The sequence below is a fragment of the Coffea eugenioides genome, chromosome 2 (genome assembly GCF_003713205.1).
Source record: "Coffea eugenioides isolate CCC68of chromosome 2, Ceug_1.0, whole genome shotgun sequence".
NCBI lineage: Eukaryota > Viridiplantae > Streptophyta > Magnoliopsida > Gentianales > Rubiaceae > Coffea > Coffea eugenioides.
Window position 1 is genome coordinate 67,969,574 of NC_040036.1, and position 26,126 is coordinate 67,995,699.

At 36.2% G+C, this 26,126-nt stretch overlaps 1 protein-coding gene and 1 pseudogene across 1 annotated transcript; both read right to left on the minus strand.

Annotated features, from left to right (window-relative positions):
• Positions 1 to 1,135: 1,135 nt before the first annotated feature.
• On the minus strand, positions 1,136 to 8,296 carry LOC113762572 (annotated as a pseudogene).
• A 2,802-nt stretch (positions 8,297 to 11,098) lies between these two features.
• On the minus strand, positions 11,099 to 13,073 carry LOC113762570 (polyubiquitin-like). The gene is made up of 2 exons (XM_027306076.1): positions 12,954 to 13,073; positions 11,099 to 12,491 (listed from the first exon to the last, which is right to left on the minus strand). Exon 2 carries the CDS (start codon positions 12,489 to 12,491, stop codon positions 11,343 to 11,345), a length of 1,149 nt encoding a protein of 382 aa, XP_027161877.1. The 5' UTR covers positions 12,954 to 13,073; the 3' UTR covers positions 11,099 to 11,342.
• Between the last annotated feature and the right edge of the window lie 13,053 nt (positions 13,074 to 26,126).

Here is a 26,126-nt window from a genome sequence, read left to right on the forward strand (position 1 = left end):
TAAAAGATCCAGAGAGTTCAACCATTGGGTCTTGATCCAATGACCAGATAGAGCCCTTTTAAAGCTCTTTTGTGCACTAAGTAGGTGTCATATAAAAAGTATAGTGCTTCTTATTTTTTAAAAATTCAGAGGATACAATAGTGAAGATATCACATAAGAAGTAGAGTATTTCTCATTCTTAAAAAATTAGAGGATACAATAGTGCACTTATTTGATCTGGTGATTCACCCCTCCTACACATACGTTTGCCTCCCCCAAATAGATCAGTTTCTCTGCAAAAGTTAAACGTACTCACTTGAACAATACGTACGTTTTACATGCACAAGTGAATACAAAGGCCTTTGCATTACACATCTTTGCTCTATTTATGATTCATTTTTTTCTAGCATGCCTTTTACACAAATCTTCCCAATTGTTTATTAAGGAACAAGTCTACCTTTTCTCCTTTCCTCCTTTCCACCTTATAAGGTTTGGAGTCTCCTTTGAATATTAGATACAAAAGTCTCAAGTCTTTCCCTTTCTGGCATTCCCCCTTTCTTATAAGGTTTGGAGTCTCCCTTGAACCAAAAAAAAAAAGAAAAGAAAAGAAGAGGAGCTACAAATCTTAGAGCATTAAAAGGGTATCTTTGAAAATAAAATTAAAATGTGTCTTGAAAAGTAACATTAAGCTAGCATTTAACAACTTCACCAAAGGTGTGTGGAAAAAGTTAAGTGTGCCATTGATTCCTATAACCTCATTGTGTTAGTTAGTGGTGTAAAATTATACATGTTTGTCCTTTTTCTTCTCTCCTACTGCAATATGGGCTTAAGAGTCGCTAATTCAGACGGTACCAGAAACCATAGTTGTGTGCACAAGTCTTAAGAATCTACAAAGCATTGAATGGAATATCAAAAAATTCTTCTGTATCCAAAAGGGTGTTTTTTTTTCTTTTTCAAACTGCCGACTAGTACTGAAAAATGATAATTCAAAGTATAAAATGTATACTCCCTAAAAAAAAAATCGGTCCTCATTTGAAAATTGCATATTGGTTCTCCGTATTGTGAATTTGACACTATAGGAGGACACTTACAAACTAATTAATGAAGGAAATCTTGGACCTTTGATGAACATTAAAAGCTGAGGCTTTGTTAGTGAATTCGCAAGACACCGAATAGCTGATATACAGCATTTACATTTTCGTATCTCAAAGTCTTCAAAGAGCCCTTCTTAAAAATGAAAGGCAGGACAGGACACTCTTTGTCATTCATAGAGGCCGCAATGAGAAGTACTTTTCTAGCAATTCTTGCTCTGATAATACATCATCCTCTTTCTGTGGAGTCCATAACACTTGAACTGCCTGCTTGGACAGCCATTATGATCAGGATATGGTGGAAGACGCAGATAATGATGTATATGCTTGCTTTGGAAACTGAATCATTTCCTTGCCAAAGTTGTACTAGAAGGAATAGAGCCAAGCTTGTTCAAGGCTTTTTTCAAGTCAGATTCACCATTGATGGTAGGCAGCTCATGTTCACCATCAGCAGCCACCAATATTGTGACCTACATATAGGGATCAACATGATGATCATTCTCAAAAGCATTATGAATGGAACCATATCTAACACCAATCATTAAATGCTGCTTAATTTATTTTGTGATGAACATCTTTCAACAAAAACGTATATAAAGTAAAGGAAGAGAAATCTAAACACCTCGATTATTTTATCTTTTCAGATGAACAATTAAATGCCCTCAAGTATGGCTATCCACATGTTGAAAAACCACAATGGATTATTTTTCCAATTAAGGTTTTTACGACATGAACCAAGATATAAATTAACGTACATCGGTCATGAATGATGAAACTAATGCAAGGGTAAAAGAAATTAGAACTGATATTTGAGCACAATCTCTCTAGTTTACAGCTAAAGTTAATGCCTAAATTTCACGAAATATAAATCCTTTACTTCATTCACGAAAGCACTCTGCCATGAAGTTGGCAGTATTGTGATTCAGAAGTGACTCTATTATTCTTTTCACTTCTGACCAACAAGAATCTAGGTGTTGGCATGTTAGGGAAAAAGGTCAATCCTGACACTCTTTGGACTCTCTATCACATATCCAAGACTCCCTGTCAAACACTTAAAAAGGAAATAGAATATATATTATTACTTGGCAATAAGATTTAGGGTGTAACATTCTCAGGTTATCAAGAAAAGTATGTGAAGATGATGCAAACAAGAAAAGTAACTAATAGAATTAGTAGTTGTGAAAATGACATAATAAAAAATTTGACTTTTTCTAAGTGCATAAAGCATGTGTTCTATGCTTCTAAAACAGTGACTCACAAAAGATCATTATTTGACCTAGAAGCTACTGAAAAGATTTTTTTTCAGAAGCTCTTTTAAACATGAAAGGGTCAAGTTAGTGAACAGATTGATGATGCTCAAATTTCTTGGTGATGAAGGGTGAGAGAATATCTGTCACTACCAGAATTCATGAAATACTTCCAAACTCAGAGAAAATGCAATCGAACTTATTTCAGCCAACAGCTTTGCTAAGGTACTTTAACCACATTATTAGGATATTTAGTTTTTCAGGTTTCAGCAGCAGTTAATAAGCAACCAAAAAGAAACTATATGTCATCTTACCACTGTGTAACCATTAGTAACACCAGTTGATCTCTTGATTTTTAAGCTTCGCTTTTTCATGTTATTTAGGTTGACAAGTGTCTCCTCATCAAGTTTACTGCGTTCTTCAATGGAAAGCTCATTGAATGTTGTTTCCCCTTCATATGTGCTGCTCTTGATATCAGCCTGCATTTCATGTAGCAGTAGATGTAAAAGGCTCATTACCAAACTACCTTTTTTCCAAATAAAATAGGTCTTTGTTTGTTTAAGCTAAGCACTTCATCCACACCATAAAGATTTACCTTAACAGTATAAATCCTCGATTCCTTAAATTGAGTATGAAGCATCAAACAAATGAAGTACATATGATCACAGCTATTGAAGTGTAGACTAATACATGTAACACATTAGAGCTAGATAGCTATATAGACCAAACATTAGAGCTATATAGACACGATCTTTAACCAAATCCCAATTAGCAAAAAGATTCACAACCTCTCCTCTTATAGCAAATTGAAATGAAAAGAACATTTACTGTCTTCATGATCCATACATTACATAGTATATAGAACAACAAGAGGAGTAATTCCTGCAGACATAAATGAAGATGTTGCCCAGAGAAAATTAAGTTCCAAAAAAATCAATGCCTAGAGGAAAATTAAGTTGCAAAAACTTGGATATCTATGGAATAAGGGATGCCTTTTTTTTGTGCATATATAATTGTTAACAAGAACTACATTCTGCACAGCAGAAGCAAGTCTGCACTCTTGAGAAGCTATAATAAATAATTAGCAATTAGATAGAGCAAGATTATTGTGTTCTGCAGAAACTTACCCTTGAGTTGCTTCAAACTACCAAAGACAGGTAATAAATGCCTTAGAAAATGAAAGTGAGAAATTTACAGGTCAATCAGCTTCAATGCAATGGTAAAGTAGGTCCAATGTGACTAAAGTGGCTGCAGGTTTGATTTATAAAGCCAGTTTCCTTCTGTATTTGGAAGATATCCAATCAACCCAGCAGCCCTAGCCTTAACACGATGTGCAGTTTCCTACACATTTCGTACCACTTGAATTTTGGGTTTAAGTTGGCATTCTAAAAGCCAATACCCACTAAGAAAGTTCCTTACCTAAAACGCACGATATTGTCATAGGCTTGAGAAGCCAGTGAAAACAACATAACCATCCCCTGATTAGAAGGGGCAAACACATATAAAGACTAATCTGAAAACACAAATCATGAGTTGAAGTTATTAGTAATTTGATGGCAAAACATTCATTGATCAAGCAAACATTTTAGACATGCTATTAGTAACTATATTCCCAACAGACAAGGCCATGGCCATGTCATTTTTTTATTTCTCATTTTTTCTTCCATATACACGGGGATTGGGAGGCATTTAAAACCATATAGAGTAAAGCTACAGGGACCAATAATTATAGAAACAAGACATATAACTTCCCTTACGTTTCAAATGAATTCTTTTCAAAGTCCGTATCAAGCAAATTGCTCTACCATCAGAGGGTAAAATCAGAGCACCTAATCAAGAAGCTAATCTAAATTCAAATCCCAGAGTATATAATCAACATACTGATCTAAATTTCAAAATCACAGGCTAGTCAGCAAAAAGGGGCTAGCTACATTTTGCTGTCAAGACCAATTTCAAGTTTCAGTTGAGCAGGAAGAAAGACTGTGTGTCGCTTACAGATGAATAGGCAGCAAACCAATAAACAGGATGCCGAAACAATGCCAATATAGTCTCTGCAACCAAAGTGGAGAGTATTACGAATTCTCAATTAACTCAGAGCATTACTTGTTGAGAAATGTATGTAAAACATGCAGATTTGAGCATTTTTGCTAGAGAGTCAGCTGAAGATTTTAAGACTAATACTACGAGTCTCCCTTGATCATTTTGCCTTCTTATTTTCTCAAATTTGACCACAAAAAAGAGAACCCAATTTAAAATCTTCATTTTTTTCTGCTTTCTTCTCCACAAATACTTCGCCGAGCTAAAACCATAAACTCATTTCCTTAAAAGCATAAGCACTTCCAACTTAAGTTCTAATGTGAAATATTAAGTCTTAAACCAAAAGATTAAAGGGAAAACAGTTAATAAATGCAGCTGATTAAATGAATAGATTCATCTAATAGTATAAACAATTACCAATTTCAGCATAGCGCAAGAACTGATTCAATATTTGGAATCTTTTGTTAGATTATAGTTTAAAACAATGAAGCTTTCAGACAACTTGATCCATGGCATGTAATTAGAAGTTAGAAAATCAGCGTTATTAACAGCACAAGTATCAAGGTTCAACATTCGAGTGTCAAGATTCAACCATATTAATGACTTCTTATGTTATCTACGAACAGTTTTGTGGCTGAAATTTAGTACAACGGCCACAGTCCTCAGGTACATCAGTACATGGAGGGAATTCTGGGCATATGAAATAAGCAGCTTTTACGTCCGACAAAATGAGGTCCTATTAGGAAGGATGTTCCTTCCCTTATCATTCTGCACCTGACAAGGATCTTTCAATTGGGGAATAGTCAAGTGTAGCAAAACAGAGTTAAACAAAAAGTAAGGTAAAGGAGAGCAGAAGTAACTCTCCACTGTGATTACTTTTTACTATGAGAAATGGCGAAGAAAAGTCTAAATCATTTTTTCATTTGTAAGATGCAAAATGCAGGAAAGTGTGAGAAGTACTAGAACTTCATACACACTGCTCATACAGACATGGCAAACCAGCTGAACTCACTTTACTATACCCTTCTTGGCAACCAAATTGCATTAAACTACATAAATGCTTTCACTTTGGCGAACTTCATACTAACTGCTCATACAGACATGACAAACCAGCTGAACTCACTTTACTATACCCTTCTTTGGCAACCAAATTGCATTAAACTACATAAATGCTTTCACTGGCTGTTTCTCGAAACAAAACTTGGTTATACTGGCATACAAAGCAACAAAACGTATTTTAAAGTTTTGTTTATCTATATTAAGACTTCTATATATGCTCCACTTTTAGGCAATCAAAACTGGACTAATAAAACTGAAAAGCTGGGAATTTTTACCTGTCAATATGTAATTTAAACCCTTTCATGTGGATGTGTCAGCAGTTTCAGCAACTCGGTCAAGATCCCTTTGTAGTGATCTCCCTGAACCCAACAAGCCAACCTTTGGAATTGGAAAAACAGGCAAGAGATGGAATAAGAAGCTGAAAATGACATAAACTAAACAAAGAGGTGAAACTGAAACTTTTGATTAGTTGAATTGCACTATACCGTGCAAATGGACTGGCACCATTTACATGTATGTTTGAGATGTACCATGCATCATTGGAATGCGATATATTGTGATGCATTTATTCAAAATTATTCATCTTCCCTCTCATAGTACAGGAAATTGCATAAAGAAGAGCATCAGATAAACGAATATGTTTGCTTCTACTACAAAAAAGCCTTATACAATTTTTACTTGTCGTATTTTGAACTTATCTGAACATTATACGAGTTTAATTGTCCTATTTTGAACTCAACTTATCTGAACACCCTCATATAGTAAGGTCTTCATCTATTTAATGCAGCAGTATATCACTGTATGTAACCAAGAAGAATCTGCATAAGAAACTTTCCCAAGGATGGATTATTCATTGTTGTCCCTGGACACCTTTCAGTCGGGCCGACCATCTGTGATTCTTTTTTCTTGTTTATTGATTTAGGTGGTATCTTTTTTGATCTTTCCTTTCTCTTTTTTTGGTCCCAGGGTACTGGGAAAGGCTGTTCTGCTGAGTCACTTTATGAATGGTTTGAATTTGGTGAATGGCAAATTATCATGCTTTCTATGAAGAGACAAAGAGAGAGCTAGATAGGGGTTGGCCTCAAAGTCTTCCCTGTTTTATTAGAACTGTAAGAAACTTATTCTACAAATCTCTATGAGATGACTGGATGTTCCTTTACTAAGAGGAGTATAGGTAAAAGTTTAAAGGAAACCAGGCCAGAAAAGGAGATAAATCCAACAGGATTGTCATTATACTATTTCCTTGCACCAATTGAAAATGGTAACATAGTTTATTCATATTAAAAGCAGTTGCAATAATATCTGACTTTTAATATCCATAAGGATTCAGAATCAAAAGAATACCAGTCTTCTTGGAAGATTAGAAACTCAAATTTATGCTTACTGAACAAGGCATTTGCAGGGTTAAAACAACCAAAGTTAAAGCATCCCAACACCATTGTAGTCATAGAGAAACTCATTGATAACTTTAATCAGAACAAGTGAATTTCTTTAAGTTCCACATGATAGCAAGCACAAATTGTACCTAAAAAGGATAAAGTACCTAAAAAGGATAAAGCATCACCAATTTTCAAACATATACATTGTACATATAGTAATTAGTAACTGAGAGATGACCAGGTAGTTTCTTTGGTAATTCTCAAGGCATTAAAATTTACTCCCTCAAAAGGCAAAAGTTGATCAAGTGTGTTGGTATGTATTTTATATTATAAGTTTGATCGAATGTCTGTATATATTTTGAATTGAAGCAACACTAGCAGCAGTATATTGAAAACCATGGTCAAGCCTATTTCATTTCATCTTTCTATAGTCATCTAGCATATGTCAAACTAGTTCCTCAAGACATCACCTGTCCTCAGTTTAATTTCCAACCATGTACTTCAACTAATTAATCAAATTAATCAGTCTCGTACAATTGCTTCATAATAACCATTATACCTCATTGATTAAGGGCCATTCTTCAATTTCTTCCTTTCCCATGTTTGTCTTCTTAAAAAACCACACAGACAGAGCTATTCAAACCAATCAAAGAATAAATTATTTGTCAATTACCATGTAACAAACAACAGCTTTTCCCTTCGCACCCCATGCCTTCTAAAAGAAATCCCAATTTCTTCCCTCACAACCTTCCCTTTCTGCTCTGTCAGGACTCAGAACTCAGGACTCAGGACTCTGCTTTTTGAAAGTGTTTTCAGAAAAATTATACTGTAGGACTTCTTTGGGATATAATCCCTGTCATAAAAATGGATGATTTCAAAACTCAAAAGAAAAAATGTTGGAACACATGTTTAGAGAATATTCCACAAGTTTTTCCAGATATCCAAACAACAACATTGTACCTGCAGCTTGAGAATGGTAATCCTCTGAGTGGCAACAGTGTACCTGCACTTCTTTTCAGCAGTACTCACCATATCCCGTGTAGAGTTATAGAATGCAAAGGCCAAAATAGACATGACCAACAACAAGACCAGAAGGAACACCCAAGCAACAACGGTTGGTCCTGTGTTACCTCCAACTTGTGCTTGTGACACCGAAGATGACAACGAGTACACTTCTTCTGACAAGCTACTCGACAATGCAGTGTAGCTTCTCTTCGAGGTCACTGCATATCTATCGAAACTGGTTCGCCTAGGGTAGCTTTTCTTTCTCACTGCATAGCTTTTCTTTAAAGAAGCTTGAAGCAATTGGGCTGGACTTGGCTCTGAATTTGAATCTGAAATGTAGCTGTATGACCCTGATGACCTGTAGGACGAAGAGGATGATGATTCGGTGAATGAAGAGAAAGATGATTCAGAGCTGTTGGACCCTGATGAGCTGTAGGACGAAGAGGATGATGATTCGGAGCTGTAGGATGATGAGAAAGATGAACCACCCATTACTCCACCGGAGGCAGCCAATGCTAATTTTGGATCATGCATGAGTGACAAGCACAGCAGCCATTGCCACAGGATTTCCTGGATATTCCAAGGCTTTAGACAGGACGATAAAAGCAAGTTCTTCCATCGGTGGGCTTGTTTTTTCTTGGATTTCCGTTGAATCATCATCATCGTTGGTTTTAAACTTGATGGTTGTGTTGCACTGATCTTTGCCATAGGCATCAAGGAGAACGATGCTAGAGGGGAATTTGTTACTATTGTGTGTCTGACGGAAGGGTGCTGGAGGCGGGATTTTGTGGGAAGGAAGAAAGAAGAATTGGAACCGGTTGGGAGGATAGAGTAAAGGGTTTGGTTTGAGCAAGAAAAAGGTTGGTTTTGCTGCTATTGTTGTTGCCGTCATAGGATGAAATTGAAGCTAGTTGTTCTTGTAGTTTTGAGGGGTTTTAGGCAAAAGGAGAAGGGAAGAAGTGACGGATGAACGAAGAGTTTCAACTATGAAGACGTACAACACTTGACCATAGTGGAATAAATGCGTTCTATTGAACTATTTGGCCTGGATTGGAGTTTAGAACGGAGCATACTCTTACTGGATCTAATCTTTGTTTGGATTGCTTCCTATTTCCCCAATTTTATTTGCTTACATCATCTTTACAATTTCCAATACACCTTTTTATCTTCCCAATATCTTTTTATCTCACATACATCACATCATAAAAAGTGCTACAGTAAAAATATCCCAAATAATCCCAAATAACTTACAATCCAAACAGGATTGATCCTTTGTTTCAAAAAGAAAAACAAACTATTGTGCTATCTGAAAATCTAACTCAGCACTTAAAGTTAATGGATTTAAATTTTAACATATTCAGATCGTTTGATAATAAAAAATTGAATATCTGAATTAATTAAGTGTCACTGAATTTTCTAGGTAAAACTTACTTCCAAAATTAAGTGATAAGTTATCCACTTATCATTGAATGTGATGTGCAGTTAAAGGTATTAGATTTAGTATTTAACAACCCAATAATTTAATGGATTCAGATTTCAGTTTTATCAAACACACGGGTGATCCTTGATTAGATATTGGACTTCATTTTTTAGACTTCAGTTTTATTAAACGCACGGATGATCCTTGATTCTTCATGTTTCAGAGAAGCAGAAACAGGTTTACAGGAGTCCGTTTACAGACTGTACATCATTGTACTCCCTAATGGGCACTGAAAGCAATCAAATTATTTGATTCACCTCTTTCCTTTTCTTTTTGAATTTTTTCTTTTTTGCGTAAATAAACTAATTGGTAGTACGTATTTTGACAAATTTGAAATCATAATTTGTGAAAGAGAAGAACATGAAATGGATGTTTTTGCCGCTTTTGTATGTCAACCTTGTTCTGTTGAAGGAAAAAGAAAATGCTACATAGGGCAAGAGTTATGAAAAGATGAGATAATACGAGTGCTAACAATAAATAAGGAGTATTATTAAAATTCTTAGAAATTTAAAATCACATTTCAATTTGACTATGAATCCATTATAAATTTAAAAAAAAAAAAGAATTTTCATATATTAATTTCAAGTAAAAAATTGGAAATTTTCATATTTAAATTTGAAATTTTATACTTATCGCTCCTAGGTGTGTTTTAAACTTTTAAAAAGCACTAAACCTTTGTTCATTTGTACGTCTTCATTGATCTCGACCATGTGACAACCGCAATTGAAAGGCCTTAATCGGGGCTCTATGTAGTTGTAGGTGCAACCACAAAGGATAATTAGCAATCGAGATCGACCATTTCAAATGAATGGCCGAAATCGATCCAAGCTCTCGTCTGATCTCAATCGTTAATGGCATGGTGCATGGAACGTGATCTGCCGTCGTAGTTCTAAAATCTGCTTTACATTATCGGATACAAGAATAGTCCTGCAATCTGCTTTGCATACCAAAAGAGGAGCAGCAGCTTTGACTCAGAGCTTTGCACGTATCCATCTATTATGGTCATCACCAAGTACTGGTACTGGCATTGATTTGATTGATCAACTCCTTGTTTGACCACGAATTCCTCTTCCACATTAATACATTAAATAAGACCACCTCTTATAACCAATGTTTTGAGATTATCTCTGCCCTTGCCATTAGACGTCCTCTTGTCACAATGTTTTGAATATCACTTCCCTTGCCATCAGAGTAATACTACAGCCTAGATTATCACTTCCCTCGCCACTAGACTACGCTACAAACCATAAATTCAGGCGTTAAATTTTACTGTTTACAAAAAAAAAAAAATCCATGCAGTTCTCTTGTCAAATGTCTCTGGCTGTTTTGGACAGCCATCAAAAAACAGCCATCAAATGCATTCAAATGGCATATGAGGTAGGTACATAGGGTAACAAGATCTAAGTAATCCACAATTAATAGTTAATCCATCTAATGCTCTACAATTAATCGTTAGTTAATTCATCTAATTCTGATTTTTAAAGACATTGGGTAACAATCGATTTTGTTTAGATAGAGACACAAGATCAAACAGTCAGTTTAGCCAATGGTGCTGAGGAATAAGAGGTCATGGAATGATTTAACAAGCTAGACAAGGAATGATTCAAGTTAACAAGTGAGACATGTAATGATTTAGGTCAACACAACCAGCTGTTGTTCTCGTCTCTATGGCACAGAACGACTTTACAACTTCTAGAACATCAAGCACATGCAATACGGAAAATGCAGAAAATGAGATTACCAAGGAGTAACAGTACAATTGACGTATGTTCTCAAGCCAAGCAAGCCCTGTACACTTCCTCAAAAACAGAGCAAATCAAGTTAGGATAATAATGCAAAACTTAACACAAAAGCATTTACAAGTAAAAAATTTTATTTAAAAACAGATTACACCACCATAACTCCCATGCCAACAAAACAATACAACACCACCAGCCAATCCCCAAAATCAAGAGCCACAACAGCCTAAGCCAGTAAACATGACTCAGACAACAGAGAGCCGAGCAAAGCAAACAGAACAGGGTTTTATGTAAATTCCAATAGCAAGACAGCCTTGACAAGATAATCAGTAGATGCCACCACGAAGACGCAGGACAAGGTGAAGAGTTGACTCTTTCTGGATGTTGTAATCAGCCAAAGTCCTTCCATCTTCCAATTGTTTACCAGCAAAGATCAACCTCTGCTGATCAGGTGGGATCCCTTCCTTATCCTGAATCTTAGCCTTCACATTGTCAATAGTATCTGAGCTCTCCACCTCCAAGGTGATGGTCTTTCCAGTCAAAGTTTTCACAAATATTTGCATTCCTCCCCTCAACCTAAGCACCAAGTGAAGGGTGGACTCCTTCTGAATGTTATAGTCTGCAAGAGTGCGACCATCCTCAAGCTGCTTACCAGCAAAAATCAACCTTTGCTGATCCGGTGGGATTCCCTCTTTATCCTGAATTTTTGCCTTCACATTGTCAATGGTATCAGAACTCTCCACCTCCAGAGTAATTGTCTTCCCTGTCAAAGTCTTCACAAATATTTGCATTCCTCCTCTCAACCTCAGCACCAAGTGAAGGGTTGACTCCTTTTGGATGTTATAATCTGCAAGGGTCCGCCCGTCCTCAAGCTGTTTACCAGCGAAAATCAGCCTCTGCTGATCCGGTGGGATCCCTTCCTTGTCTTGAATTTTCGCCTTGACATTGTCAATGGTATCAGAACTTTCCACCTCCAGAGTTATGGTCTTCCCAGTAAGAGTTTTCACAAAAATTTGCATTCCACCACGCAGCCTGAGCACCAAGTGCAGGGTAGACTCCTTTTGAATATTGTAATCGGCAAGGGTCCGCCCATCTTCAAGCTGTTTGCCAGCAAAAATCAACCTCTGCTGGTCTGGGGGAATACCCTCCTTGTCTTGAATCTTAGACTTGACGTTGTCAATAGTGTCAGAGCTTTCAACCTCGAGGGTAATTGTCTTACCAGTGAGGGTCTTAACGAAAATTTGCATGCCACCCCTCAAACGCAGAACCAAATGAAGGGTAGATTCCTTCTGGATATTGTAGTCGGCCAGGGTACGACCATCCTCAAGCTGCTTTCCAGCAAAGATCAGCCTTTGCTGATCCGGAGGGATGCCCTCCTTGTCTTGGATCTTGGCCTTTACATTATCGATAGTGTCAGAGCTCTCAACCTCGAGGGTTATGGTCTTTCCAGTTAGAGTTTTCACGAAGATCTGCATCTGTTAAGGAAAAAATGGAAAAAGCCAAAAAGTCAAATCCGATCAGATCTAATAAAATTCAAATCCCTAAACCAAAAATTTCAACCACAAGACGAATAATCAGAATTGGTAGCAAAACTAGTAAACCGAAAAAAAGCTGTAACTCTTCAACCCCAAAATTCGGCACCTAATTCCTTAATTTAGGGACGGAATCCACAAATTACAGAGAAAAAACCCTAAATAGAAATCAACTCTTTTCTTCTTCTCTTAATTCCAGCCTAAATTGGACTAATTATATTTTAAATAAAATATAAAATTGGAAAATCTTCTAGTCTCAACCAAATACATCCCAATAGATCCGTCAATTACCGGAAGATTAAGCAACCAGAACAATATTAAATCAATCAAAGCATCAAGCAACAAATAATCATACACTGAGAAAAGAAACAAGCGAATATAGATTGTCAAAGAAAAAAGGATTACCTTATGATGGTAGAATTTGATATGGGAGAATTCGAGAGACGATTTATGAAGATGATGAAGAAGATTGATAGATTAACGAGTAGTGGTAAGAAGGAAAGATAAGAGGCTATTATATAGAAAAGAAGACCGACTGAGGACGAAATTGTATTCGTATTATATGAAGAGTTTATTAATTCGGTCATAGATGACGTCTACGAAACAGAAAGCGAAACCCACACGCAATCGCCAAATTGGTTTGGAAGAGTCTAGACTTCTTCCACCGGAATCTCGATAGAAATTGCACCAGCCCACAGTATTGACAATTTGTGGTCAGAAATGTATCTGATTAGACATTATTAGGCTTTGTTTGGATTGTTGTTTTTCGTCGAAAAATTACGTCGTTTTCCGTAATCACATTTCCCTATTATCTTTTTTTCTCACATACATCAAATCGTTACAGTAATTTTTTCATGAAAAATGCAATCCAAACACAAACATTTCGAATGGTAGTGTGTTGACCACTTAATTTTTGAGAGTATATATTTATCCATTAAATTATTAGATTTAAATTTTGGATCATTTCATCTGTTTTGTTTTCACGGTCAAGTCTATTAGATTTAAGGTTGTAATGGTATGATGTCATCTAAGTTGAGCACTTAATAGTATCCAAACGATATCGTTTTATATAAACGTCACCGTTTCATCAAATACGCACAGACACTTCTTATCTCTTCGTCACATAACATGTTCAGCAGTGTGAGATCCACACGTCTAAAAAGTGTCAGGATGAAGGAAATAAACCCAGAAATGTAATAAAACTATAACATGCAACAGTGACGTTTTGTACAAACACAATCAGTATCATGTGAAGAATAAGTAGGAAGGCGTCGTTGAGGAAAAAAATAACAGAATTGGTTAGAGTCGATTATAAATCCTATATGTAAAGAGATGATTAGTTGGAAAGGAATCTAAGGAATAACAGATATCAATTCTCTATTTTTGCTTCCCTCATCTCTCTCTCTCTCTCTCTCTCCTCACCTTATCTCCCTTTTCTTCTTTCCCCGCCATTTTGTTCTCTAATTCCTGCTGAGTCCCTCATAACCCCTAAATTCCTAATCAAGATCCTGACAAGTGGTGCCAAAACAAGTAGAATCCTCGACAAATTCGGATTCGATGGCAGAAAGCACCAAGTTTAAGACATTGGAGGAGCAAATCAAGAAGCAAGAAATCAAGCTTCAAGAGGTAGTAGAAGGTCTACAAGCTTAACATCATCTGCAACAGCAAATATGCAATGAATTGCGCACAGAAATGGAAGAAAACAATAAAAGAATGGAAGGTCTAGTAGTTGGGATAAAGCAAGAATTTAGTGCATTTATGAAGATGATGATGGGAAGAGACAATGCAATTCTAAAAGAAGACTGGCAGAGGAATGACCAAACACCCCTATTACCGACTCCACCACTGAGTCAGAGGTTTCAGATTGGATCTGAGAACACTAAGACAACAAAGAAGGAGATAGGTAAGATTCTAATACCAAATCCTCCGAAAATTGACTTACCATTGTTTATTGGTGAAAATCCTAGAGATTGGATCAAGAAATGTAATAAATACTATTTGAACTATCAAATCCTTGAGGAACAGAAAGTGGAAGTCATAGAAATGTATCTAGAAGGAAGGGCAGATAGATGATTTTAAGGAATAAAACTAGAAAAACCTAATATAACTTGGGAAAAGTTTGAGGAACAATTGCATAAAAGGTTTGATAACAAGAATGGCTAGGATATTGTGGAGAGTTCAATAAACTACAGCAGATAGGGAAGGTTGAGAAGTATCAGGAAAAATTTGAAGAGCTTAAAACTCTTATGATGATTAGGAAATCACATTTAAGTGAGGAATACTATATATCTAGCATCATCAATGGTCTAAAGGACGAAATCAAAACCATGGTTAGAATGCTGAAACCTGCAGCTTTATCTGAGGCATTTGAAATGGCTACATTACAAGAAAATGCTTTTAACCTGCAATCCAGAAATTCCAAGAATAGCTGGAAGGCAACATCAGACAATAGATTTGGGATTTCTAGGAGCTCTTCTCAATAATAAAACAACAATTCATATTACAAAGTACCTTCTGTTAGTGCATTTAAGAATACTCAATTCAAGGGCAAACTAGTGTCTACTACAGAACCAAAATCCAGGAAAATCTCAACTCAAGAAATTCAGTATAGGAGAAATAATGGACTTTGTTTCAGATGTGGAGAAAATTTGGACAAGGCCATTAGTGCAAATTTGGTCATCTTAATTTCTTAATTAGTAAAGATAAGGATGATTCTGAATTTGAGAATGCATTGGGGGAACAAGATGAATCCACAGGAAATCCAGGGCAGGTCATGAAGATGTCCCTACATACACTGTCTGATGCAATCAAAAGGAAAACAATCACATTGACAGGGTGGTTGGATGGTGAAAAAATGTTGATCTTGGTAATACTGGCAGCTCAGATAGTTAAATCAGAAGTGAAAAAGGCATTGCCTTTGATATTCCCTATCAGTTAGTCAATCCCTTTTTTGTAATTGTGGGAAATGGACCATGTGTAACCAGTAAGGCCATATGTCCTATAGTAATGTAGGGAATTAATCAACACAAATTCTGTTATGACCTCAAGGTAATGGAGTTAAGTGGCTGAGATATAATATTAGGAGTGGATTGAATGGCTCACTTTAGTCCCATCACTTTTGATTTCCATAAGTTGACTATTTCCCTAAACAATCAAAGAGAAGTAGTACATTTACAAGGACAGGCAGAAAATTGTGATTTAGACCTCATCAGGGACGGTGATTTAAGAAGATTTATTGAATATAAAAAGCAGCTGTGTTTGGCCACGAGAATGGGGTAGGGCAATCCATTTGGAGAGGAAGGTGTGCCTACAGAAGTTCAGGACATTATTGAAGAATTTGCTGATGTGTTTGAGACTCCCACTGAATTACCTCCAACAAGAGGAATAGATCATGAGATCCCATAAAACTTGGATCCCAATCTTTCAAAATGAAACCATACAGATATCCTCACTCTCAAAAAGGGAAAATTGAGAAACAAGTAGACGACATGTTACAGCGTGGAATAATCACTCATAGCAACAGCCCATTTGCCTCACCAGTGTTATTTGTTAAGAAGAAAGAGGAAACATGGCGTTTCTATGTGGATTACAGGTGACTAAATGAGATGACCATTAAGGACAGATATCCTATCCCAAATGCTGGTGAGTTACTTAATGAAATAGCAGGATCCAAATACAAGACAAAACTGGACCTCACCTTTGGTTATCATCAGATCAGGGTTAAACACAAAGATACTTACAAAACTGCTTTCCAAATTCACTATGGCCATTATGAATTCCTGTTGATGCCTTTTGGGTTAACAAATGCTCCAACCACATTCCAGTCTCTCATGAACCAGGTATTCTAGCCATACTTAAGAAAGTTTGTGTTAGTTTTCTTTGATGATATCCTGATTTACAGTTCTACGTTAGAATTGCATGTACAACACCTAAAAACAGTCTTATCTATGTTAAGAAACCACAAGTTATTTGCAAAGAGGTTTAAATGCTCTTTTGCACAACAAACTGTGAACTATCTTGGTCATACTATAACTGAAAATGGGGTATCCATGGACAAATCAAAAGTTAATAGTATCCTAAAATGGCCAATTCCCAGGACAATAAAAGAGTTGAGGGGATTTTTGGAGTTGACTAGTTATTATAGGAGATTTATCAAGCATTATGGGATCATCTGTAAGCCTCTCACTGACTTGCTTAAGAAGGACGACTTTGCTTGGAATTCAGAAGCACATGAGGCTTTCTCTTCATTACAAAATATCATATGTACTGCTCTTGTCTTAAAGCTACTAGATTTTCAGAAACCTTTCACCATTGAAACTGATACCAATGGAGAAGGAATTGGTGCAGTGCTCATGCAAGATGGCCATCCTATAGCTTTTCTGAGTAAGGCTCTATCACCTAAGAATTTGGGGTTGTCAGCTTATGAAAAAGAATTATTGGCACTAATTATGGCAGTAATTAAGTGGAGGCATTATTTGGTAGGATATCACTTTGCTATCAAAACTGATCATGAGTCATTGAAATACTTACTGGATCAGAAGCTCACTACTGCACTACAACACAAATGGCTGACTAAATTGCTGGGCTTAGATTATGAGATTCAATATAAGAAAGGAGTGGAAAACAAGGTAGCAGACGCACTCTCTAGATTACATGGAGAAGATTTAGATCATGGAGCTCAGCAGGGATCATGCTTAGCTCTCTCCTCTGTGAAGCCATTATGGATACAAGAACTCCAGGCCAGTTATGACTTAGATGTTCACTGTCAGGACATTATTGCTCAATTAATAATAGATCCTGCATCCTAGCCATAGTATGAATGGAACAATGGTCTGTTAAGATACAATGGCAGGCTCTATGTAGGATCAGCTCATGGCTTGAGAGACAAATTAATTCAAGTCCTTCACTCCTTTGCAATTGGAGGCCACTCAGGACAAAGCGGGTGCTAGCAGAGATTGAGAACTCTATTCTATTGGCCTACCATGAAACAGGATGTCATCCAATTTGTGAGAGCATGTGATATCTATCAGAGGTATAAAGCTGAACATGTACGTTATCCTGGCTTACTACAGCCATTGCCTGTCCCTCAAATGGCGTGGACTTATCTAACTATAGATTTCATTGAAAGTTTGCCAAACTCACACGGCTTGATACTATAATGCTGGTGATTGATAGATTCACTAAGGTTGATCACTTCATGGCCTTCGCTCACCGTTTTTCTGCTAAATAGGTGGCTCACCTCTTTATGGACAATATTTTCAGACTACATGGACTCCTGAGTCCATAGTATTTAATTGAGACAAACTCTTCACCAGCATTTTCTGGCGAGAATTGTTCAACTTAGTAGATATTGAGTTATACTACAGTTCGACTTACCATCCTCAATCAGACGAACAAAGTGAGAGATTGAATCAATGTGTGGAGTCATACTTAAGATGCATGACTGGTGAATTTCCCACTCATTAGAGTAGGTGGCTAGCCTTAGCAAAGCAGTGGTATAATTTTTCTTATCATTCTAGCCTACAGATGACCCCTTTTAAAGCTTTATATGGCTACAAATCCATTCCCCTACCCCTTGGTCCTCACTTGGATACTATCATTCTAGTAGTAACACAATTACTTCACGACAAAATAAGAATTTTCAATAGCATTTGGGAGCATCTGGCTAAAGCACAGCAAAAAATGAAATATTTTGTTGATCAGCAACGCACAGAACGAACCTTTGAAGTTGGTGATTGGGTTTTCTTAAAGCTACAGCCTTACGAGCAACAAACAGTTGCCATCAGAAAATGTCTCAAGCTTGCTGCCAGGTTCTATGGTCAATTTTAGGTAGAGGTCAAAGTTGGATCAATAGCCTATCATCTTAAACTACCTGCAGGAGCTAAGATTCACCCAGTCTTACGTTTCATTGTTAAAAAAGTAGATTGGACCGCTATACCACATTTTAGATAGTCTACCTGAGTTTGATAGTGAAGATCATTGTCCCTTACAACCAAATTCCATTTTACAAATACATTTCATTTTGCGTAATGGACATCCAGTTATTCAGTACTTGATCAAATGGTGTCAGCTAGGAGAGGAAGAGGCTTCATGGGAAGATAAAGTCTTTATACAAGCTCAGTTCCCTCATTTCCAGTCTTGAGGACAAGACTCTTAATTGGGGGAGGCAATGTTAGGATGAAGGAAATAAACCTAGAAATGTAATAAAACTATAACCTGCAATGGTGACTTTTTGTACAAACACAATCAATAGCATGTGAAGAATAAGTAGGATAGCGTCGTTGAGGGAAGAATTAACAGAATTGGTTAGAATTGGTTAGAGTCGGTTACAAATCCTATATATAATAAGATGATTGGTGGGAAAGGAATCTAAGAAATAACAGATATCAATTCTCTATTTCTACTTCCCTCATCTCTCTCTCTCTCTCTCTCTCCTCACCTTATCTCCCTTTTCTTCTTTCCTCGCCATTTTGTTCTCTAATTCCAGATGAGTCCTTCATAACCCCCAAATTCCTAATCAAGATCCTGACAAAAAGTTGCCAATGGCTTTCAGCCACGTGACAAAAGAGTACAGTGGCCCACGTCGCTGTACTCTTTTGTTATAGCACGTAGGAAAACAAGCAGGTCTGCTCCGCGACTAGTGGCCTTCGGCCACGAGGCAAAAGAGTATAGCACCCCACATGCCTGTCGGGACGTGGGAGAACAAGTAGGAAAAGAAATTTTGAATTGACATGTGGGCTACTGTACTCTTTTGTCACATGGCCGAAAGCCACTAGCTACTTTTCGGCCCAGTTCAGTAGGGAGCAATTAAATACGGTGCTGACATGTGGAACATGCATTCGGTGGAAGAAATGAACCCTACACGGATAAAATATGATGTTTAATGTAGCATACGGTATATATGTAACATATTTGTATGTAGGTAAAGATTCAATGCTGTAGACACCAAATTTTTGTCAAATTTTAATATTTTCTTGATTTTTTAAATTTAATAAGTTATTTATTTTTTTGCATTTTAATGTGCATTTTTCTCAATTTTGTAGGTTTGTTTTAGGAAAAGAAAAAACAAAACACAAAAAAAAAAACAACAAAAGAAAATCAAGAAATAAAAAACTTTCTCCTAATTATTTCTCTTTCACCATATGCACTATTGATCCATTTTTACACTCAATGTCTCCATGCACCTTTCTTTTCATTTTTGGTCAAAAACCATCATTTTTACTAACCAAACACACAAGCTCCACCTTTTCTCCCAACATACATCTCTCAGCCTCTCTCTTTGAAAACACAACAAAACTTCATTTTTTGAGCTCTAAAAAAGGACAATCTCTCGGCTCTCTCTCTCAATTTTGGGGACCTCTCAAGATATCATCACAGAGACAAAAACACAAGAAGAAAAGGAGCTCTCAGCTGGGCTTCTTATTTTTTCCTTAAAAAAACACTCCAACTCAAGACATCTCTCAGCTGTCTTCTTCCTTTTCTTGAGGACACACAAAAAAGGAAGCTCCATTTTTTTTTTCTCCTCTGATCTCTACTCTAAGCTCCCTTTTTCTTTCATTTCTTTTTCTCTCCCAAAAATTCCCAAGACAACTTTTCCCTTGAACTCTCTCTCCCTCTCGGTTCTCCTTTCCCTTTTCCCCTCTCAATCTCACACACACATACTAGCAACTCAAACACAACAAGGCAGCAACCGGTTGAAGTGAAGCTTGGGAGTTCCTTCAAAATTTGACCGAGAAACTCTTGCTTGGATTGAGGTATTTTCAATTTTTTGTTAACCATGTTAAAGCCATATTTTATCGTTTAATTTTCTGGCGTTTTGCTGTCTTTTGTTGTTGTTGTTGTGTTGGTCAAAATTTGGGAAATGGCTTGAGCCAGATTGAGGAAAAGGAAATAATTTCTGTAAATGCATGCCAAATATTTGAAAAAATGTCTAAATGAAAAACGAATTAAAGGAATGAATTTAGTGTGTATGTTTTGCTAAAATGGATGACCATTAGCTAGTATATGTCCGAAAATGTTTGATTATCCAAAGTTTTTGGAGTTTTTCAGCCTTAAAAGCATTGAAGGTTTTTTTTTATTTTTTGGACTGTTTTTGCTTTAATTTTGTTACATTATTGTTTCTTTTCATTGATTTCAGCTCATAGTTGCATTATAGAATTCATAAGGAGTGTTGTAGTGCAAATTTTATGATTTTAGTAGTGATTATAGTGGTTTAAAAAAATAAATAAATAACTCGGCTGTTTTTTAGCCATTTCGCCACTTTTGGTTCATTTTTATAAAAACTAAATCCAAAAATGGAATCTACCTTAAAATCGAGTGAGGGGGTATGCTTTGGTGAAATTTGGTTACCGAAAAATTTGCCGGTGGCCGGCGTCCGGCGGTAGTCCGGCAGTGGCACCGCCAGCTAGAAGAAAGCTTCAGCTGCTCGGTAGAGAAGAAGGGGAGGAAGAAGAAAGGAAAGAAAAGAAAGAAAAGAAAGGAAAGAAAAGAAAAGAAGAGAAAAAAAAAGGTTTGGGCTAATGTTTTTTTTTTCAGGTGGGCTTGTGGTTATTTTTTGGTTGGGTTTTGGTTTATTTCTTTTGGGTTTCAGTTTGGGCTATGAGGTCAGAGTCTATGTATTTTTTAGTTGGGCTTGAGTGATAAAAAGACGGGCTGGCCTGCTTGCTTCTCTTGGACTTTCGGCTGGGCTTAGGTAGTGTTTGGTCCAAAGAAATAAAATGATGGCTCGGTAGTAGGGGTGCAAACGAGTCGAGTCGAGTCGAGTTTTGAACTTATCGAGTCGAGTCGAGTTTTGAATTTATCGAGTCGAGTTAGGGTTGTTTATATGCGAGCTCGAGTTCGAGCTCGAAAACTGGAGCTCGAGCTCGGCTCGATGTAGGAAAAAGAAAACTCGAGATCGACTCGTTTATGGCTCGCGAGCTTAGCTCGAATTCTGGCTCGCGAATAGCTCGAGTTGCGCTCGATTTTCTGGCTAGCATGAAGCTCGAAGGCAGCTCGATTTCTAGCTCGTTAGGAGCTCGAGTTCGAGCTCGAAAATAGCTCGAAAATTTCTGGAAATTTAAGCACGAAACAACACTAATACAATCATAATTCTCCAAATGTCCACTAATACAAATTCTCCAAAATTATCCACTAATACAAATTAATAGTTTATGCCATCATAAGAAGAAAAGAACCACACTTTGAAACCTCTATCAAGCAATATAAAATTCAGCTAAACAAGCATTTCACTAATGCAAGAAGTTGCAGAAGAATTGGAATTGCATTCTGCCAGGAAAAAAACTTATACCTGCATAACAAGAATACGAGATAGTGAATAAATTATTTGGATAGCAGGATGTGAAGACAAACGAAAATAGTTCTTTTTTTTTTTCACCTAAAGCAGCAAAGAAGCACATGGTAACAGGATTCCATTGTTTTTCCTATTGTCCATTTTGCCAACTGCCCCACAAAAGGTCGAAAGCAATTAAAACAAAAAAGAAATACAACATTCCACCAAAATCTAAAGATATTCAAGATTGACATGAATCTATTGCAAGCAATAGTTCAAAAAATAAAAATTTCTTATAAGATTAAAATACTTCAGTTTCACCACTCTTTTCAATATCACACGCAGATCTTGTTATACAAAAGTTCGAGTAAGACCTATCAATCAAGTTCACATGAACCCAAATTTCTTATCCCCAAACTCAAACCAAACCAAACCTACGGAAACAGAAATGAAAGGCTACAAGGGGCAGCTGAGGTTGGCTTTTAAAAAGCAGATTTTTGGAAAACCCAAAAAGGATAAGAATGGAGAGAACTATCAGTCAACTTGGAAGCAAAAACAGAACCAGTAGATCAAACTATCATCAAGACAGTACCAAAAAGCATGACATCGAATTTCATTTACCCCTTGTTATTACTACTTCAAAGCAGAGCAAAGTGGATCACCTTTCAGATTCCAAAGAAAAAGGAAAAGGAAAAGAAAAAGAATCTCAGTACATACCTGCAAAATCTAGGGACAAAATCCAGTTGACTGATATGAGGATGACGGTAGGGAGTGGTGGAGATGGGCTCAGCGGGTGGCACACTTGCGACGCTGGAAAAGCTTAGACAAAGCCCGGAGATGGCCTTCCAGATCCTCGTCCGTCAGTCAGCCTCCGTCAGTGGGTTGCGCACTCAGATTCTTGCTCGGCTTGGAGGTTGCTGAAGTGGAGCTGGCGGAAGTGCCGGAGATGGAGCTACTGCGCAGCGATGGCAGTGGGGGAAGTGGGAGGAAGTGGTGGAGATGGAGCTAGCAGTAGCAGCAATGGCAGTGGCCGAAGTGGGAGGAAGTGGAGAGGGAGCTAGCAGTAGCAGCGATGGCAGTAGGAGTTTGGGACAGTCGGTCGGCGGAGAGAAGTTAACCTAATCGAAGGAGTTTGGGACAGTCGATTGTAGCTTAGACTCTGAGTCAAGTGTGCAGAAAGTTATAAATTTTAATTGATTCAGGAATATTTTTATAATTTCACATTTACTCGAGCCAAACGAGCGGCTCGTCGAGCTATCGAGCTTAAGAAATGAAGGCTCGAGCTCGCCTCATTTGTCTTGACGAACGGCTTGAGCTCGGCTCGAGTTCGTGTTGACCGAACTCGAGCCGAGCTTTGACTCGAGCTGCTCGCGAGCCGCTCGCAAGCAGCTCGAGTCGTGAGCAGGCCTACTCAGTAGCCTTTTTCTTACCCAAGGAAGAAACCAAAATTTGCACTTTAGCCCCTGATCTTTGGAGTAGTTTTACTTCGGCCCAGAACATTTTAAATTTTTTTACTTAGGTCCTTAAATTAATTGCACTTTGATCCTTGAACTTTATCTTTCATTTAATTTTGGCCCCTAAACTTTGAAAAAATATTTTTTTAATCCCAAAAGTTTTTTAATTTTAATAATTTAGTCCCTAGTAAATTTTGACTCTCTTTATTATGATTGTTTTTTTCTTTAATAGCTAATTCTGTTACTTTTGAATATATTTAACTTGTAATTTTTAGATGTTCTTAAATTTCTTTACGTTTGACATATTAATGTGAATTTAGTATTTTTATCTTTATTATTATTTTCAATTAAATTGGTGCCATGATTCTTTTGTTCATTTTGAATATAAATAGGGCAATTTGACTCCATTTAGTCACCACTTCAAAAGGGAGGTACCCCTATTATTATTATTTCAATATCAATTACGTGCTCTTATGTGCTCCTACGTGTTCCTATGTGTTTACATATTTTTATATGCTTTTATTTATTTGATTTAAATGTTCATTCAAATTTTCTTATATTTATTTAGTTAATTTTTATAATTATTTGAGAGACAATTAAATACCTCAAAAAAATGTAATAGATAGGATAGTTAGATTTGTTTTATTATATTTTCTCGTTTTAGATTGTAATTGGGTTCCCTATTGTAATATATAGGGTAGGTAGGATTTTTATTTTTCACATTTTAGATTGTCGTTAGATTCCCCACTGTAATAGATATATTTTTACGTATTTATGTGTCTTATGTGTTATGTGCTTTATCCGCTTTTCTTAGGATTTTTGCATCTAGATATTATGTTTACGTGTTACGTGCTACGTGCTCTTATATATTTATTTGTTTTAATTTATGTCTTATTTGTTTTACTGTGTATTATGAATGCATGACGTCACCACACTAGTCCAAAACTAGTTGTGATTTCTCCCCCGCCTACTTGCTAATCCAACGCTAGTAAGGTTCTTTAGAAATAGGCTAGTCCAACGCTAGACCTGTAGATCGTTCACGCATTAGATTCATCTTTTGCCTGATATCTATTACATTTTCATGCATATTTTTATTTTTAGAATATTTTCTCATTTGCATGATATTTCTTATTATATTATCACATACCCTCTGTATGTGTTAATCATATCATTTAGAATTGCATCACATTTAAACTAGTTCATTTGCTTGTCTATGTTAGGAGAATTATTCTTCAAACATGGGAAATGGGTGATTATAACTTTTTAGTTTAAATACTCTATTAATCCCTGTATAAGAAAATTATGTCACGAGTTTTTGCCTCCCGTATCCATTATACTGCATCCCTATTCTTTGACCACTTATATCTAATTATATAATTTAAGTTTTTTTTCTTTTTTTCGAATTTCATCCATGCATGCTCATGACCCCTTCAAGGAATTATTTTGATTTTCGCAATTAATGCGATTGGTATCAATTAAACCCTTGAATGGATATTTTGTCCCTTTTAGATATTTTATAAATTTAGATTTGCATCAATGTAGGAAACATCCAAACGTGATAAAATTAACGGTTAAATTAGAAAAATTTTGACTAAACCTCGCAACTAGTTTAGACTAGATTGAAAGAGTACCTTAAGTTTGAGTTAATCAAACCTTTGCCTTCTCTTTCTTTAACCGTGACTCCCGAATTTATTTTCTTTTGTTTTTCAAAAACCTGGAGTTGTCGAAAAGGATTTTATTTTTGTCTAAAAACACTTTTGAGTTACTTGGTACACCAAAACTCAATACCAAGTGGCGACTCCTATTTTTCTTAAGAACCGTTTTAGATAAATTTTGGACTCAAACTGTCGCATTCTTTAAAGTTCCATTTTAGATTCTTTTCACTTATTTTTAGGTAAAAATCATATCTTTTGTAAACACCTTTTTTTTTCCATCGCAAAAAATTTGACACGACAAATGCAATAGTGCCACGTGTAATATGTACGCAGTATCAGAATAAAAATACGTCAACCCATTTCATCTTGAAATCCAATGCGTACAAATATTTATGTTTACTTAGAATCTAGATAGAAAATTTTGCCTAACTTTTTAAGATTTTTTTATCATGTAACATCCATTATTCTTGGGATTTCAATGCTTCTCTGTTGGTTTTGGTTTACTAATTGGATGAATGCAGATATTCTTCACTTCTTCACTAATATACTTATTTTACTTTATAATATGGATTATTGTCATTTTTTGATTTCATATGTAGGACTTCAAAAGTAGCATATATTCTACTTTTGATTTAGCCAAGAGGATTTGATTTGAACAAGTAACCTTTCAATTAGTTAAATACATTGTCCATGAGAATTTTTTTTTCTTTCTGTATAAGGAATGTTAATTTATTGTTATAAATTTCTTTGTTGCAATTGCTTCACATCACATAGAAACCTCGTTGCACATTTATGAACATGGTCATGTTAGTGCTTGATGGAATTTTTTGTGCTAATTTTTTTTTTTGTTTTCACCTTGTGGGATATTCATGTCACAGTACATTCATACCTTTTTTCTTTTTTTTATATTTTTTTGGTAGTAAGAAGAATTTGATTCCTAAGATTAAAGGTAGGGTAAAAAATAAAAAAACTCCATGGGGTTAAACTAATACACAAAAAGCCCCTCATAGTTTTAAAACGTACAAAATGGTACCCATATTTTAAACTAAATTGTAAAGGTGACGATATCCTGTAAAATTAATAGAAATGACATAGTGAAACCTAAAAACAAATTTTTTATACCTAATTTTTAGCAAATATTTCCATTCTACTCCTTAGCACCCAATAAAATTCCCAGTGAAGTCAAAATCCGACATTT